At 43.2% G+C, this 16,916-nt stretch overlaps 1 protein-coding gene across 2 annotated transcripts in view; it reads left to right on the top strand.

Moving 5' to 3' along the window:
- Positions 1–14,309, top strand: part of LOC141133736 (protein mono-ADP-ribosyltransferase PARP14-like) — a 40,412-nt gene extending 26,103 nt beyond the window's left edge. Inside the window, exons 6-13 of one of the 2 annotated variants that reach the window (XM_073623262.1) lie at positions 3,023–3,172; positions 3,290–3,352; positions 3,551–3,730; positions 5,187–5,393; positions 6,507–7,100; positions 10,024–10,166; positions 10,872–11,046; positions 12,742–14,309. In XM_073623262.1, coding sequence (XP_073479363.1) covers positions 3,023–3,172; positions 3,290–3,352; positions 3,551–3,730; positions 5,187–5,393; positions 6,507–7,100; positions 10,024–10,166; positions 10,872–11,046; positions 12,742–13,031 — 1,802 coding nt within the window. In that variant the 3' untranslated portion in view covers positions 13,032–14,309. The remainder of the gene's footprint in view (positions 1–3,022; positions 3,173–3,289; positions 3,353–3,550; positions 3,731–5,186; positions 5,394–6,506; positions 7,101–10,023; positions 10,167–10,871; positions 11,047–12,741) is intronic. The other variant, XM_073623263.1, reaches the window with a different exon arrangement.
- Positions 14,310–16,916: the final 2,607 nt, after the last annotated feature.

Here is a 16,916-nt window from a genome sequence, read left to right as displayed (position 1 = left end):
AGTTTACCTGAGGACTCAAGTGTTTCTAGTGTAACTTAGTGTCTCCAGTGTGCCTGATGGCTCGAGTGTCTCTAACATGCCTCAGTGTCTCCAGTTTACCTGAGGGCTCGAGTGTATCTAGTGTACCTTAGTGTCTCCAGTGTGCCCAATGGCTCGAGTGCCTCTTATGCCGCGTACACACGAGCGGACTTTATGGCAGACTTTGTCCTGCGGACTTTTCAACGGACTTTACGAAGGACTTTCCGAATGCATGGACTTGCCTACACACGATCAACCAAAGTCCGACGGATTCGTACATGATGACGTACGACCGGACTAAAACAAGGAAGTTCATAGCCAGTAGCCAATAGCCGCCCTAGCGTCGGTTTTTGTCCATCGGACTAACATACAGACAAGCAGACTTTTCGACCGGACTCGAGTCCATCGGACAGATTTGAAACATGTTTCATTTCTAGGTCCATCAAACTTTTGAGAAAAAAAGTCAGCTGGAGCCCACACACGATCGAATTGTCCGACAGACTCAGGTACGCCGGACCAAGTATGCCGTAAAGTCCGGTCGTGTGTATGCGGCATTACATGCCTCAGTATCTCAAGTCTGCCTGAGGACTCAAGTTTACCTTAGTGTCTCTAGTGTGCCTGAGGGCTTGAGGGTCTCTAACATGCCTCAGTATAAAAAATTATTTTTTATACTCCTCCAAAAGCTAGTGACGTCCATTGCTGGTACGAGATATGAGAACAGCAGCAGCGGCTTTGGAGGAATCACGCTCGCAGCGGCTGACTGCTCTCATTCATGCCTATTACTTACAAGGCTATGTGAGTGTATCGATCTCTGGTTATCTTACTTCTGTATCAATTTTGCTGATCATTGCACAATGATACTTTTTGTTTTCCATTCACATGATTCCTCTGTCAACTGAGAGTGAAAGAAAGTGAAACTAAGCTCAAGCCATCATTTGTATCCATTTATCTTATCTTTCCTGTATATGGCAAAAGACACTTTGAAGGCTTTGATGATTGCAGGCTGATGACTAGGCTGGAATTTTACTTCTAAAAAGTTTAACCCTCACCATGCACCATGCAAATCGAGATGACTGGTAAAGGAATGGGTGACTATTGATCGTAGTAAAGGATTTATTCATTGTATTTATTTAATTATTCTACTATCTTCCTTCCATCTCAGCCAATTTTTAGTCACAATTTTTTTTTTGTTATTATACATCTTATCACATTGGCAGTTCATAATTGTTCACATTATCACTACTTTTTATAATATGTTCTGATGCTTGGTGGTATTCACAGAATTTTAATTTTATTAAGTGAGTTTTGCACAAGGTGATCTTTTGATTAGAGCGCATCAATAATTTTTTATACTATCCTATATGTAGTGTCTGAACACGTGTGATTGATTGCAGCTTAATCCCTAATTGTTACTAATTTGGTCACCACTAATTTTTATATTTTATTTCAGCGCTTAAGTTATTTTATTTACATATAACATGCCTCAGTTTCTCCAGTGTGCCTGAGGCCTCGAGTGTATCTAGTTTACCTTAGTGTTTCCAGTGTGCCTCAGTGTCTCCAGTGTGCCTGAGGCTTCGAGTGTATCTAGTGTACCTTAGTGTCTCCAGTGTGCCTGAGGGCTTAAGTGTCTCTAATGTGCCTCAGTGTCTCCAGTGTGCACGAGGACTCGAGTGTCTCTACTGTGTCTCAGTGTGCCTGAGGACTTGAGTGTTTCTAATGTTTCTCAATGTCTTCAGTGTGCCTGAAGACTCAGGTTGCCTCCAGTGTGCCTGAGGGTTGGAATGTCTCTAGTGTGCCTTAGTGTCTCCAGTGTGCCTGGGAGCTTGAATGTCAATAATGTGCCTCAGTGTCTCCAGTGTGCCTAAGGACTCAAGTTTATCTACTGTGCCTTAGTTTCTCCAGTGTGCCTGAGGACTCAAGTGTTTCTAATGTGCCTCCAGTGTGCCTGAGAACTCTAATGTCTCTAATGTTCCTCAGTGACTCCAGTGTGCCTGAGGGCTTGAATGTCTCTAACATGCCTCAGTGTCTCCAGTGTGCCTGAGGGCTCGAGTGTCTCTAGTGTATCTTAGTGTCTACAGTGTGCCTGAGACTTCGGGTGTCTAGTACACCTCAATGCCTTTAGTGTGCCTGAGGGTTTGAGTTTCTCCAGTGTGCCTGATGGCTCGAGGGTCTCTAACATGCCTCAGTATCTCCAGTTTACCTGAGGACTCAAGTGTTTCTAGTGTAACTTAGTGTCTCCAGTGTGCCCGATGGATCGAGTGTCTCTAACATGCCTCAGTATCTCAAGTTTGCCTGAGGACTCAAGTGTACCTTAGTGTCTCTAGTGTGCCTGAGGGCTTGAGGGTCTCTAACATGCCTCAGTGTCTCCAGTGTGCCTGAGGGCTTGAGTGTTTCTAGTGTACAATAGTGTCTTCAGTGTGCCTGAGACTTTGAGTGTCTAGTGCACCTCAATGTCTTCAGTGTGCCTGATGACTTGAGTGTGTCTAGTTTGCCTCAGTGTCTCCAGTGTGTCTGATTGCTCAAGTGTTCCTTATGTGCTTCAGTATCTCCAGTGTGCCTAGAGGGCTGTTTCTCTAGTGTGCTTTAGTGCCCCCAGTGTGTCTGAATGTTTGAGTGTCTTTAGTGTGCCTCAGTGTCTCCAGTGTGCCTGAGGGCTTGAGAGTCTTTAGTGTGCCTCAGTGTCTGCAGGGTTTCTGGGGGTTTGAGTGTTTCTATTGAGCCTCAGTGTCTCCAATGCGCCCGAGGGCTTGAGTGTCTCTAGCACACCTTAGTGTCTTTAGTGTGCCCGAGGAGCCAAGTGTCTCTAATGGGCTTCGGTGTCTGCATTGTAACTAAGGGCTCAAACTCTCATCAGTCTTTTGCGGGCCGAAATGTCGATCTTGTGTACGCGGCATTAGTCTTAAAAAAATAAAATAATGCAGCCACCTCATCTAAGGATTAGTATCCTGCAATGTATTCTATTTTTGTTCCTGGGCTTAGTGTCATTTATATTTCTATCTTGCAGCTTTCTTTGGGGTAGTGACAACTCCATCACCAGGTGTTCATGAAATGACTGTTGGATCTGTCACTTATCAGGTGAAGACTGGAGATATAACCAAAGAGGTTGCAGAAATTATTGTCAATTCTTCCAATAGCAGTTTTACCCTGCGTGAAGGTAAATCCCTGAGAACCAAGGTGTCAATATATCTGCTAGCTTTAGAAATGCAATACTGAAGAAAGTATATGTGGTCTGCTGCTGAGTTTACGCTGCTTCCAATATTTCTATTTGTAGGTCTTTCAAAGGCCATTCTTGAAGCTGCTGGAACAGAGGTTGAAGAGTCTGCCAGAAAACTTGGTAAATGTTACTTTTGCCATCATTGTCTTTGTTTTTCAAATGCCATTTTTTTTTCAGATGAGTAGATAATGCACTGATAGACCACAACAGACTTCTGTGTATATGGCTATAAAGTGGGGGTTGGGTTGCAGGACAGATGGTGGCACACCGGGTGCCAGGTAACCTTCCGTGTACCATATATTTTTCCTTTTCTTCCAGGTGTCCAGCCTAACAAGGGACATATCATCACTGAGGCTGGAAACCTCAGACATTGTAAATGGATTCTCCATGTGGCCGATGCAAACAAGCCAGCAATCATCAAGAGACTTGTCCTGGATGCCCTGCAGAAGTGTGAGAAACATCAGGCCACCTCGGTGGCTTTCCCCGCTTTAGGAACTGGTAAGCAAACTTTGATTTTACTCTGACTTGCTCCTCAGAATCCAGTATGATATTTTTAGAATTCTTTGACAACATCAAAGGTGGAAGACATCAGTGCTTTTCGGTCTTGTTTCTTCAATGTCTAGCTTTAGCATCCATAGAAAGTAACTGAAAATACTATAGTCTGGACAATTCTGATCTTTGCACTAATAGAAACATCATTACTTTTGAAGATCCTTTCACTCTTGCACTTCCAAGTTCTAGTCTGTGTTACATTTCTTGACTGCTGGATCCTTCATTATTTATAGTTGATCCATGGACATAGCAGCTGTCTTCTACTTCTGCATCCTTACCATCCATTACCATCCATTCCGTAGTTAGATGTCTTTTCAATTGCCATAACCTCAGTTTTATAACCTCAGTTTTGAGGTCCTCTACATCTTCAATTATGAGCACTGTGTCATCAGAAAATTGAAGATTGCTGATGTTTCTTCCATCAGTCCTGAGACTTCTTATCATCTTCCTCCAGCCCTGCTTCTATCAATATATTTTTTAGCATGTGGGTTGAATAAGTATCCTCCTGAACCAATCTGTGCCTTAATTTTCTGTCATGGCTGTGGCTTCATGATTCGTGTAGAGGTTCTTCATGAGAACAACCTATTTTTCTGAGGGCAATCCATGATAGACACAGATAAAGGCTTTACTGTCAGTTATGATGCGCACACTGATTTCCTTCTTGTAGACTTTAATTGCAGAACAAAGAATGGTAAGTCAGTATTGGGAAAAGGATCAGTTGCAGGAAGACCACAGGCAATACTAGTGACTAGCCTATTTTGTCCTGTGCTTTAGGTACTTTGCACTATGCTTTAATGATAGAAGAACTATGCCTGTTGTGTCCCATAATGGGACAACGTGCATTTAGTACTTTTTCCCATGGTGTTTCCTAAGCCTAGCTATGAGGTTAGCTGGGCATCCTCCTTCGCCTTTTGGGGCCATCCTACAATATAGGTAGGGAGGAGATGGCCAGTTTAGACACTTTTCCTCTTGCAGCCGCTTGTCTTTGGAAAGTGCTTGGAGCCGAGACAAGTGTCTGAAGTGGCCATCTCCTCCCTACCTATATTGTAGGATGGCCCCAAAGCAAGAAGGTGGATGCCCAGCCAACCATGAGGTTGTTTAGGCTTAGGAAGCACTTAGCACCATTGGGACAAAGTGCTAAAAGCACTTTGTCCCATGGGGAACAGAACAGGAATAGTTATTTTATCAATAACGTATAGTGCAAAGGGCTTAAAGAGAGAGTTGGCATATCAGCCTACCATCGCTCTGTTTTCCTATGGAATGTGCTTGGAGCCCAGTAAAGTGACCAATTGTAATGTATTGACCTGTAATATACTGATATTCTTCACTAGTAATGTATTGATCTGTAGTGAAACAAGACTATTTTATTTAGTGAATGTCCTTGAATGTTTATTCGATGCAGGTAAAGCCGGAATAAAGGCCTCGGCAGCAGCTGATTCAGTCCTTGATGCCGTAGTGGATTTCACCAAGTCAAAGCTGGCCAGTTCTCTTAAGACCGTGAAAGTGGTTCTACTCCAGCAAACTATGCTGAATGATTTCTATGAGAGTATGAAGAAGAGAGAAGAGACCGCTCCGCCCCAAACCCAACCCGTCTCCCCTGGGCAGATCAGTGAGTTGAGTTGAAATAGAACTATAGGCAAAACTTTTTTTTTTCCTTTTGTATAGAGTAAGGCAGGGTTATAACCACTCACTGTAAGGTTTATTTTTGCCGTCTTTGTCCCATTGCAAAGATTTACCTTCACTTCCTGACCCATAGCCAAAACGGGAAGTGAGAGGAAATCCTTTCAAATTAAGGGAATTTCTTGGGGGCCCCCCAGGTCACCAGAACTAGTGTCCCCATTGGAAGATTTTCCCTCTATTACTTTTCTGAGGACAACCCAAATATAGGTATTTTCTTTTACTTTCAATGATACTGGTAAAGAGGACGAATAGAGGGGGTGGATCTCCCTAACAGGGGCATAGACAGCAATAAAAACCTGACAGGTGTTCTCATCCACCTCAATTCCACCCAAAACTTAAGAAAAGTTTTGCCTTTAGTTATACTTATAAGTCAGCAGAGAATAGGGAATGGCCTTTAAACTGAACACATGACAGACATTTTCCCTGAAGTGTCAGAAGAACTTGACAGACAGGGGGAAAAAGATCACTTTTGACATTTACAAACACAAACAGTATAATAAAGCACAGGCACCCAATATAAATTGGTGCTTAATATATATCTCACATGTGAAGGCCACACTCTTCATCTTCTCCTGTACACAGCTGATGAAAAGAGTTCAAAAATCGAACAGCTCTACAATGTGACTGGATGGAGGTTTTCTCTGGCAAAAATTTCCATATTTTTTGTTGTATATGGCCAAAGATATGCGAGTTCCCTCTGAATTAGTTCAGCAGTCTCCAGTGAATGGTACTGTTAACATCATATAAACACATTGTAGACAATTGTGTTCTTCCGACCCAGTGGTAGCAGTTTCTTAAAGACCCTTTGCTGTTCCAGCATGACTGTGTCCCTGTGTACAAAGCCAGCTCCATAAAGATATTGTTTAACCAGTTTGGTGTGGAGGAACTCCAGTGTCCCGCACAAAGCCCTGACCTCAACCCTACTGAACACCTTTGGGATGAATTCTGTCTAAACCACATTCACAAATTAGTCTTTTACGTTATAGATATTTCTTTTTTAGACCAATCAGTGACTTGAAGATGTGTCTCCTTCTATTTGTAGTAATGGAACAAGAAATAAAGAAGCCAGTTCCAAAGTTGAGCTCCTTTCATTTAGTAAATGGCGTTCAGCCTGTGATGTTTCGCTTGTGCGCCGATAAAAAGGACCTGAACAAAACCAAGACATGGCTACAAGAGTATATAAAATCTGCACAAACAGAGAAGGTGATCACTGAAGAACGTGTGGCTGAAATAGAAGAAACTGAGATGCAGAAAATATCTGACCTCCAGAAAAAGTTCCAGGTCTCAGTCACTTACAAACCACCTGAACCCTCAATCCGGATTGTGGGCCTCACCCAAGATGTCATGTTTGTGTCTGGGGGAATTGAAATGATTTTAAACCGCATCAAAGAAAATAAAAATAAAGAGCGGGCAGCTGAGCTCATTGGTAAGGTGGTAGAATGGAGATACGAACATGGAGACAATATGGTTCCCTTCAATAAGATGACAAACTTGGAGCTGGAGGAGGCAAAAAACGGAAACCAAACCCAAATCACCATCCAGAGCCAAGGAAACCCAATCACACTCAGTTTAGAAAAGAAAACCGCCACAGACAAGCAGGGAAACCAAATCCGGATCCAACGTGTCATCAAACATGGTAATGGAGCGCTTACTCTCGAAGGGGCCACAGGAAATAAACCAGTTCTCCCTTACCTGTTCAGAGGCTGTCAGGCCCAGATACCAGTTACAGAGCACACTGACAAAATGCAAGTTCAGTCTAGGAGGGGGGGGGGGGTTAAAGATCAATAGCAGTACTTGAACACATGTAGGTAGAAGGATGAGGGTGCAGGATACTCCAAAACACACACAGGTATTAGAAGACAGCCAGCTAGTTTGAGATTCTGTAAGAGCAGTCACAGACCTTGTAACAATCTCTGGCATCGAACCCTCAAAGCATAGGCACACTTGAAGCTCTAGGCAAAAAGGTCCTACTCACAACAATATCCAGACATAGCTCCCCATCCAGCTTCCCTGTAACACTCTTCACTGAAAGGGGCCCTTCTCGAGCCAAGCATCCTCCAGCACATTCTCCTTAATCCAGGCTCATTAAGGCCTGCCATTCTTATTGGCAGGGAGAAGAGCGAGTTGCAGGAAGGACTCCACCAGGACTCTCAATTACTGAAAAAACAGACTGATTTCTCCCGTCCTTAGGACTGGAGAACCAGCCTGTAAATTCCAAGAGATGTCAGACCAGCGCTGTCAATAGCAGGAACAGGACAGCAAGAGGAGGCTGGGGAACCCCACAATGGCAGAACACCAGGGCCCGGTGGCAAGACATCCTTTGCAACCCTGATATTTCTCCCACTGCTTTGGACCCTAATATTTTCTTGGTATGCTGATGACATATATCTCTTGTTTTCTGCCACCTGGAGGGCCCCAATACAGTAGGAAGGGAGCTCACTGCAGAACATGCGAAAGGGCCCGTTGTGGGATCGTAGTAAAGGGCTTCAGGATACATATACAGTGGAACCTCGGATTACGAGCATAATCCATTCCAGGAGTATGCTCGTAATCCAAAGTACTCGCACATCAAAGCGAGTTTTCCCATTGAAGTCAATGGAAATGAAAATAATTTGTTCCGCATTGACTTCAATGGGATGCAATACCGCATGCGGCCAGAGGCAGGGGGGCGCCGGAGAGCCTCGGAAATGGCCGAAAAGGCCCGAGGACACTTCGGCTGACCTCGGCAAACCTCAGAAAGCCTTTCTACCCGAGATTTGCCAAGGTCAGCTGTGCTGTACTCGGGCCTTTCCGTGCATTTCCGAACGGGACATTCGGCTCTGCTCCGGTGCACCCCACCTCAGGCCAAAAGCGGTACTGCACACCGCTTCACCACTTTGGCCTGAATCATGCTCGTTTTGCAAGACAACACTCGCAAACCGAGTTACGATCTTTAAAAATACAGTGCTCGTATTGTGAAACGCTCGTTAACCGCGTTAGTTGCAATCCGAGGTTTCACTATATATATATATATATATATATATATATATATATATATATAATTGCATTTTATAGTTGCCCCCCTACTTTTGTCCCTGTCCCCCCATGTGCCCCCCCTAAATATGAAAGCTGGAGACGCCACTGCTCTCATGGACAGATACAGTAAATATCCATAGCCCAGTGGCTGATCCACCTACTGTATTTCTGAAAGCTTCTTCCAGAGGCAGGCAGGAGTAATCAACCACCAGGCTCAGGGAGACCTGGCCAGACCTAGAAAATAAATTGCTGCTCAGCTGAGTACGGCAGAGCCAAAAACTAAATTTATCCAGCCTAGGGCAAATTGCTACACCAATATCACATATTCTTGATTTAGTGTAACAACACCCCGTAATTCTGTGTGAAAATACTTACCAGATTTTAAAGTTTGAGGATAAGAGAAGAAAAATTAAAATAAATATTTATAGATAAACTTCCTAACAATGTAAAATCAACCTGGAACAGGAACAGTTTCACAATGCTATCTTTTAGACGTGTGCAATTCGTCTTGTTCCGAATTTGTTTTTTAACGAATTTCGACAAATTAACGAAAACCTGTTTAGCAAATTTTTCCAAATATTCGTAAATTCGAATATTTGTAAATTCGAAAATTCAGAAATTCAAAATTCGAAAACCTAAAATAATAACTAACTAACATTAACTTAACTATTAATAACTAATAAATTATAGGTATTGGAAGTTCCCTTCAAATTTGGCTGTTAGCGAACGTAACGAATACAAATTTATCCGAAGTTATGAATTATCTGAAATAATGAATGCCGTACCTAAACGAATGGAAAGTAACAAATTAATAATAATAAATAACAATAATAATAATAATAAAAACGTTTTATTATTATTATCTATTATTAATTAATTCCTTTCCATTTGTTTAGATGCGGCATTCATTTTTACGTAACTTTGGATAAATTAGTATTGGTTACATTCACTAACAGACAAATTTGAAAGGAAATTCCAATACCTATAATTTAATAGTTAGTTATTATTAGTTAGTTAGTTAGGTATTCTTTCGAATTTTCGGATTTTCTTTCTTACATTCGGATTTTCGAATTTACGAATTTACCAATGTTCGAATTTACGAATTTACCAATTTTCAAATTTACAAACATACGAATTTACCAATTTTCAAATTTTCGAATTTACCAATTGTGATCATAACTAATGAACCGAAAAACAAAAAAAAAAACCCAAAAAAAGAATGAAACGGAAACAAATTTTTCGAAAGTGCACAGTCTACTATCTTTGAATGCCCCTGGAGCTCTGACCTTTCTAGTTCTGTATTCCAGACAACCTATAAATAGGCCAATATGTTTTTCCAGCTTTACTGCAGTAGACATCTTTTGTTCCCGGCTGGTTCCAAATAGTTCAGAGACCCAGGAATTGGATGGGGCTTTAGGAAAATCTTTTCTATCTGGAGCCACCATTAATATCTACCATGTAGATGCTTCAGCTTATACTGGACAATGGCATCCACTTCTCTTTGATTTTCCATGGAGTTCTTATTGCACATTTTATTTTTTTAGAAGAGGATTTTCTCCGGGTACCATTGCATTGGAAACCAATGGATAGTACTCTAGTGGTGGAGGTGGATGTCCCATGTGGAAGTTCTGAATATTCAGAGGTTGAGCAGAAATTCCAGAAAAGCTGCAAGAGCAAAATTCTGAAGGTAACTTCTCCAATAAAAGATTATCTGCTATGTCAGTCATATTTTCCAAAGATATCGAAAAATGTCAGGTGATTATAGGTGAGGATGGTGCTAGTTTGGTCTTTAATTCAGATCTGGACATCAGAAAACAAGTGAAAGTGTCTGAGACTAGTGTAATGTATGGTGTTGAGGACAAGTGTAATGAATGGTCTTGAGAACAATTGTAAGGAATGGTGTCGGGGAAAAGTGTAAGGAGCATTCTTGAGGAAAAAAGTGTGGAATGGTGTTGAGGACAAATCTTAGGAATGATGTAGATGACTAGTGTAAGGAATGGTGTGGGGGACAAGTGTAAGGAACATTCTTGAGGACACATGTGTGGAATGGTGTTGAGGACAAATCTTAGGAATGGTGTGGATGACTAGTGTAAGGAATAGTGTTGAGGACAACAGAACAAGACTAAGGAATGGTGTGAGGACAAATGTATAAATGTATGGAATGTGAGTGAGGTCTCACTGTTGAGGTACTACAGGCATACGGTAAGCCAGTGTCTAACACAGCTCACCAACCTACAACTGGCACCAACAGGTTTCTACAAAATATGATGCTTAGACTGACCGGCCTGTTGAATAACGTGTGACGTACTGTATGTTACTGTATATTGGCTGAGCTCAATACTATTTGAGTGGGATTACATATTTTATGGCTTTGTGTGACCTGTCCTCCCAGATTCTACGTGTACAGAACAGGAATCTCTGGCTGAACTACCAGATAAAGAAGCATCAAGTGGACACCAAGAATGGCTCCACGAACAACGAGATGACACTTTTCCATGGAACTGACTCCAACTCCATCCAGCGAATTAACCATAACGGATTCAACCGGAACTATGCAGGGAGAAATGGTGAGAGATTTCAGAGTAATATGCCCATGTATCATGCTGAAACCTCCTTCAGTACTTCTAGATACAGTTCAGGATAAGGTGCATCATAAGGTTGTGAGCATTTCAGATACATCTGAATGAATAAACCCCTGATATGTCACACTATACAGCAGACAAATGTTCAGGCTTCGAGAAAAGGATCCGCAGACAAGTAAGAGCATCTGCAGACAGGTGGAAGCATTGCCTTAGTCTCCCCTCCTCCTGTATATAGTAATTTTGTAGCAAGTCCCAAGGTGGAAAGCTGCAGTGGGGGTAGATCTGTGCCAGGCATTTGTGAACACAGCCAAGAACTCAACAGACACCAGGATTTACATGATTGGGTCATCTCTGAGTTGGCTTTTCAGTCTAGGAAGTAGATGTTAACTCTGCATGATGTCAGAACAAAGATGGTGCCATCCGTCTTGAGAAAAAAGCAGATGAATGCATTAAATACTGAGGTTATTGATGCTTTGCCTTCAGGAATGCCTTCATTCTTCGTGGCATAGATTCAACAAGGTGTTGGAAACATTCCTCAAAGATTTTGGTCCATAGTGACATGATAGCATCACGCAGTTACTGCAGATTTGTCGGCTGCACATCCATGATGCCAATCTCCTGTTCTTCCACATCCCAAAGGTGTTCTATTGGATGAGATCTGGTAACTGGGGAGGTCATTGTAGTACAGCGACCTCATTGTCCAGTGGTGAGATGATTGGAGCTTTGTGACATGGTCCATTATCCTGCTGGAAGGAGCCATCAGAAGATGGGGACACTGTAGTCATAAAGGGATGGACATGGTCAGCAACAATACTCGGGTAGGCCGAGGTGTTTAAACCATGATCAATTGGTACTAAGGGGCCCAAAGTGTGCCAAGAAAATATCCCCCCCCACACCATTACACCATCACCACCAGCCTGAACCGGTGATACAAGTCAGGATGAATCCATCCATTCAACAATTCATGTTGTTTACACCAAACTCTGACCCCACCATCTGAATGTCACAGCTGAAATTCAAACTCATCAGACTAGGAATTGTTTTTTTGGGAAAGGGAAAAAAATATAGTAGTGTGTGTGTGTATATATGCATATATATATATATTTATTTATTTTAATAATGCAACTGTATCTGACATCCTAACTATTATATAGATGGAACGGCAGAGGAGCACTGTGTTCAGAAGGTGGCAGTGTTCGTGTTCAGGCTGAAAGCTTTTTATTCTTATTGGTTTTCAGCCTGTATGTGATCATTATGTCACAGCTGAAATAGTGATCAGGTGATCAGGGAACATTCTGATTGGTTACCGATTATCACTGGGAAACCTGGTTGTCAGTGACAGCTAAGTTTGAGAGCCAGCAGACACACAAGGTGTAAGCAATGTTAACAAACAGATTTCCTGCTGAAAGTGTCTAGGCAGTTAAAGCTGAACTCCAATCTTGTACAGTTGTACCGGCTCCTCTCCTGCGCTTACTCTTATTTCACTGCACACTGTGAGCTTCTTACAATGTGCATTAGAAGCTGCAGCAAGTCAGGTAGAGACTGCCGTATTTCCTGGCTGGCCTCATCATTAGCTGTAATGTTGTTCATACCTCTGGGACCTCTCACCTGTTGTATCTGTTTCCAGGAACTCCTCCTTTAGGTGACATTAATGTACATTGTGTCTTTCTCTTTGCACAGCTGCAGTTTATGGAAAGGGAACTTACTTTGCAGTAAATGCAAGTTACTCCGCAAGCAACACCTATTCCAAGCCTGATGCATGCAGACAGAAGCACATGTACCTGGCTCGTGTTCTCACCGGAGTCTACAGCACTGGGGCGTCAGAAATGATGGCTCCTCCGGTCAAAAATCCAGGCAATCCCACCGACCTGTATGACAGCGTCACTGATAATGTAGCAAATCCTGCCATGTTTGTGATATTTAATGACATCCAGGCCTACCCAGAGTACCACATCATCTTCCAGCAATGATCTTCTGTCTACAAATCTCCGATACTTCCTGCTTTACAGAGTCCTAACTCCTCTAGAGTACTAGCCCATGGTCTGCTGTATCTCGAGTAAGCCCCACCACATTCACAGAGAAGAAGAAGAAACTGAACTATGACTTGTGGGAATGTAGTATTCAAGGAGATAGAGCCTGTACTACAGATTAGTTATGGGACTACCTATTTCAGCAATAAAGAAAGCTCTGAAGGGAGGAAAAAGAAGGGCTGTTCCTGGGCGAGGGGCAGTCACTGAGGGGACATGGCGGAGGACAGACCTGATGTAAGAGGTTGCTGTTGGGTAATTTTTCAGCAGTGCTGGGGACACGGAGAAGCAGGGTAGAAGACATTTCCTGTTGTACGGGGATGCCACTGTCGAGCCTGGTGTCACTGCCTGGTTGTGGAGAGGACGTCACTGCGATTGACAATGCTGAGCCCCAAACGGAGAGCAGAAGATAGGTCATCACCCTAGGATTTGGTCAGAGGCTGCTGACCATACCCTACCACACTCTACTTAAAGGAACAGTATTGCATACTGGGGACACCTTTCTGGCACCTATCTCTGGGTTCAAAGGGGCTTAAAGTGACTGTAAACCCTCACCTTGTAAAATATACGTATATATATATATATATATATATATATATATATATATATATGTATATATATATATATATATATATATATATATATTTTTTTTTTTTTTTTAATAGGTGATCAAACTCTCTCTGTTCCCAGCTGCATAAGAGCTGGGGGGGGGGAGAAACCGTAGCACACTGAGCTTTCCAGTGAATGGCTGTGCAGGGGGGCAAGTCAGGACAAGTCCAATCATTAGAGAAGAGCAGGCCGAGTTGCCAGAATAGCTAGAGAACCGACCACGCTGTGTTCTCCTGCCTAGTGTGGTCAGTTTTTAATAGGAAAGCAAAGGGACTGGCAGGAACACAAAAGAAGCAATGCAAAGAGAACAGGAAACTTCTTTATGCAAGTACATGGTACAGCAGACACATATCAGGAACAGGAAATGTTGGGTTTACATATTCTTTAATTCTGAGTGCTCCAATGCCATATTTGGGCCCCAACGTACTGGCCAGTAGGAAAGGGTTTCATAAAGACTGTTGGACCATTTTCATAGCATCACCCCCTATGCAGGGCCTTCCCCAGTATAGGGATTAGGGGTCATTTATTGGTCCCTTGTTTATTACCAGCTGTATATGTAAATATTGTATATGTATAAATTGTATTAATTTACAACTGTTTTATATACTTCCAGTGTTTATTGCCTATTTTCTATTTCTTTGGATATTGTAGTATTGTATATATTGTTGCAACGCATATTCCCTCTTTAGCCTGGGTGCGGCTTGGATCAAATAGTCGGTGAAACCAGGAGATTCTGCCAACTTTTAAATGCCCCTTGACCATGCATCACAAGCTTAAAAAGCTGGGGGGGGGGTCGTACGGATGCTGCTACCATGGCAAATTTTATTTGATGGGCAGCAGATCCTGCCAGACCTAGCCATTGAAGTCAACGGGATTGTGTTGCAAACACTTGGCTTGTGGTTAGATTACATGACAAAAGGTACCCAGATGTCATCCTAACCCTTTGTATTACTAAATGCTGCACCACCATCCTTTTTACCTCAACTAAACTTACCAAAAATACCATGACACAAAGGTTGGCGTAAATTGGCTGTTTCGGCCCATTTATGAATACAATAACAAATTATGTAACCAAATACTACAAAAAAAACATAAAATTCAAGGTTGCCGATCCTTGGAGGCACCAAGTATCAAATTATCCCCTTTGTATCTGCGTAACTACTTCCACGGTCCCAGCCGCATTGCACCGCATTGCAACCACATTCTGCAGATACCACCATTGTAATTACCATAGCTGGCATTCCACTGGGGACTCCATACCTTAGATGGGTCCCTAATAATATAATCACAGCAGTTTGTTTTAAAATGCCTCCAAAGACCGCAACCACCACAGCGCAAATGTAAAACCTCACACCTTTGTGTCCCACCAAAAAACGCAATGCCCTCTGTACCCCATCTTGTAATCCTAGGGACCACAGATCTGTGCCCACCGCATTAATATGGACCCCGTCACTGCGTAGATACCGCCACGTATTCAGCTCCAGTTCCCGATGCAGAATGACGAAATCGCCATTTTGCGCTATGAACTACCCAACCTCCTTGTTAACCTTAAATCTGGCCCTGTTCAATTTGTCCACAGACCTGGAAAAATGCCAAGACGTGCGATCTATAATGTCAGACCAAACCACCACAGTAAAGGAAAAGCCAACTGCAACTTGATGTCCCGAATGGGGGGTGACGGCTGGACCGGACCCCCAGATCATTGCCTCCAGTGTGCAAGACCAAAACATCCGGAGCCCTGTCCCATCATGAAACTCTATGTACCTCTGTGACCACCCTGCTCCACATCAATCCCGGGAACACCTATCAACCTGATGCTAGCCTCAGAGCTAGAGAAGCCCAGCTGACGGCAATTAGGCCTAACATCAGCCTTCTTGGCCCCCCAGTGAACGAAGGAGTGTCCCAAAACCCAAACGAGGCAAGCATGATCTGAAAAGAAATACATAAAAATATAACACATAACATGGAACATAGCCAAAAATACAGCAGCACACGTAAAAGGAATAACATAAAAGACGCCCCAGGAACCCGGTGGAGGTTAAAACTAATGAGGACGCACATAAAGTTTAAACCTGTCTCCTGATGCGTTTCACCACTGCGTTGTCCAATCCCCACTGGGCAGCCTCAGTGACCACCCCGATGCGGAAAGAATGAGAAGAGTAGATGCGTGCCTCCAGACCAGCAGCTGTGAGACAGCACCGAAGAACTGACACAAACTGAAAAGTGGACAAGGCCGAACCATCCAAATGAATTGGAAAGGAACCAGTTACCACAGGGCGAAACTTTAAGTACTCCACCACCGCGGAAACTGGGCAGATGGGCGAACCATGAATCTGAAGCAACCTAACAGGCACCCCCTACCCATATGATCCGTCTTAGATCGGTGAATAAACAGTACTACTGAAGAGCCATCTCAGCGGACAAGCCCCCCTGAGCAGCCTTGGACGTACTAACCAACTCACCCACCCTGATGGCTCCATAAAAAGCCAAAGCAAAGTCCCTCCGGAATAACAGAACTTCGAAACGAGAGGAACAAACTGCATTCACCTGCATGAACAAGGATTGTAGTATGTCAAAAGTGAATGGCCGGTAGCCGGCCGGCCTCTGGGCGCCCTTTCGATAATCTATCAAAGCCTGTTTCACCAAAAATTCCTTGGTAAAATCTGGGACGCCAGATTTAAACAGGAAGGCCAAACCGGCCAACTTACAGTTCATGGTGGAAATGGTCACGCCATCAGCGAAACACAAACAAACAAAATAAATCATGAGATGTCTGACCTCAGAACTGACCATGTCCACCCCCGCCAACTGCAAATGCTCCCCCCACTCCCGCCAGACCTTAGTGTAGGAAGACCACATCGACTCACTCAAGGAGCTTCAAATCAAACAGGAGATGATTCCAACGCAATCCACCACAGCTGAAGAGGACAAGAGGATCCATGTTGCTCTGCGCCCGGTGCCAACTCCCGGAACCTGTCCAACTGAAAGCGAGAGAGAGCGTCAGCCAACGTATTCTCCACCCCCGGAAGATGCACACCGTACAGAAACACATTTTGCTGAAGACAACACAAAACAAGATATTGTATAGGACATATTACAGAGGGGGAGGACCCTGACAGAGAGTTGATAACCTGAACCACCCCTAGGTTGTCACCATGGAGACAAACCTTTTTGTTACGAAACGACTCCCCTCAAAGTGTTATGGCGACCAATACCGTA

Source organism: Aquarana catesbeiana, linkage group LG03 (genome assembly GCF_042186555.1).
Source record: "Aquarana catesbeiana isolate 2022-GZ linkage group LG03, ASM4218655v1, whole genome shotgun sequence".
NCBI lineage: Eukaryota > Metazoa > Chordata > Amphibia > Anura > Ranidae > Aquarana > Aquarana catesbeiana.
This window is presented reverse-complemented; position numbering and strand designations above follow the sequence as displayed.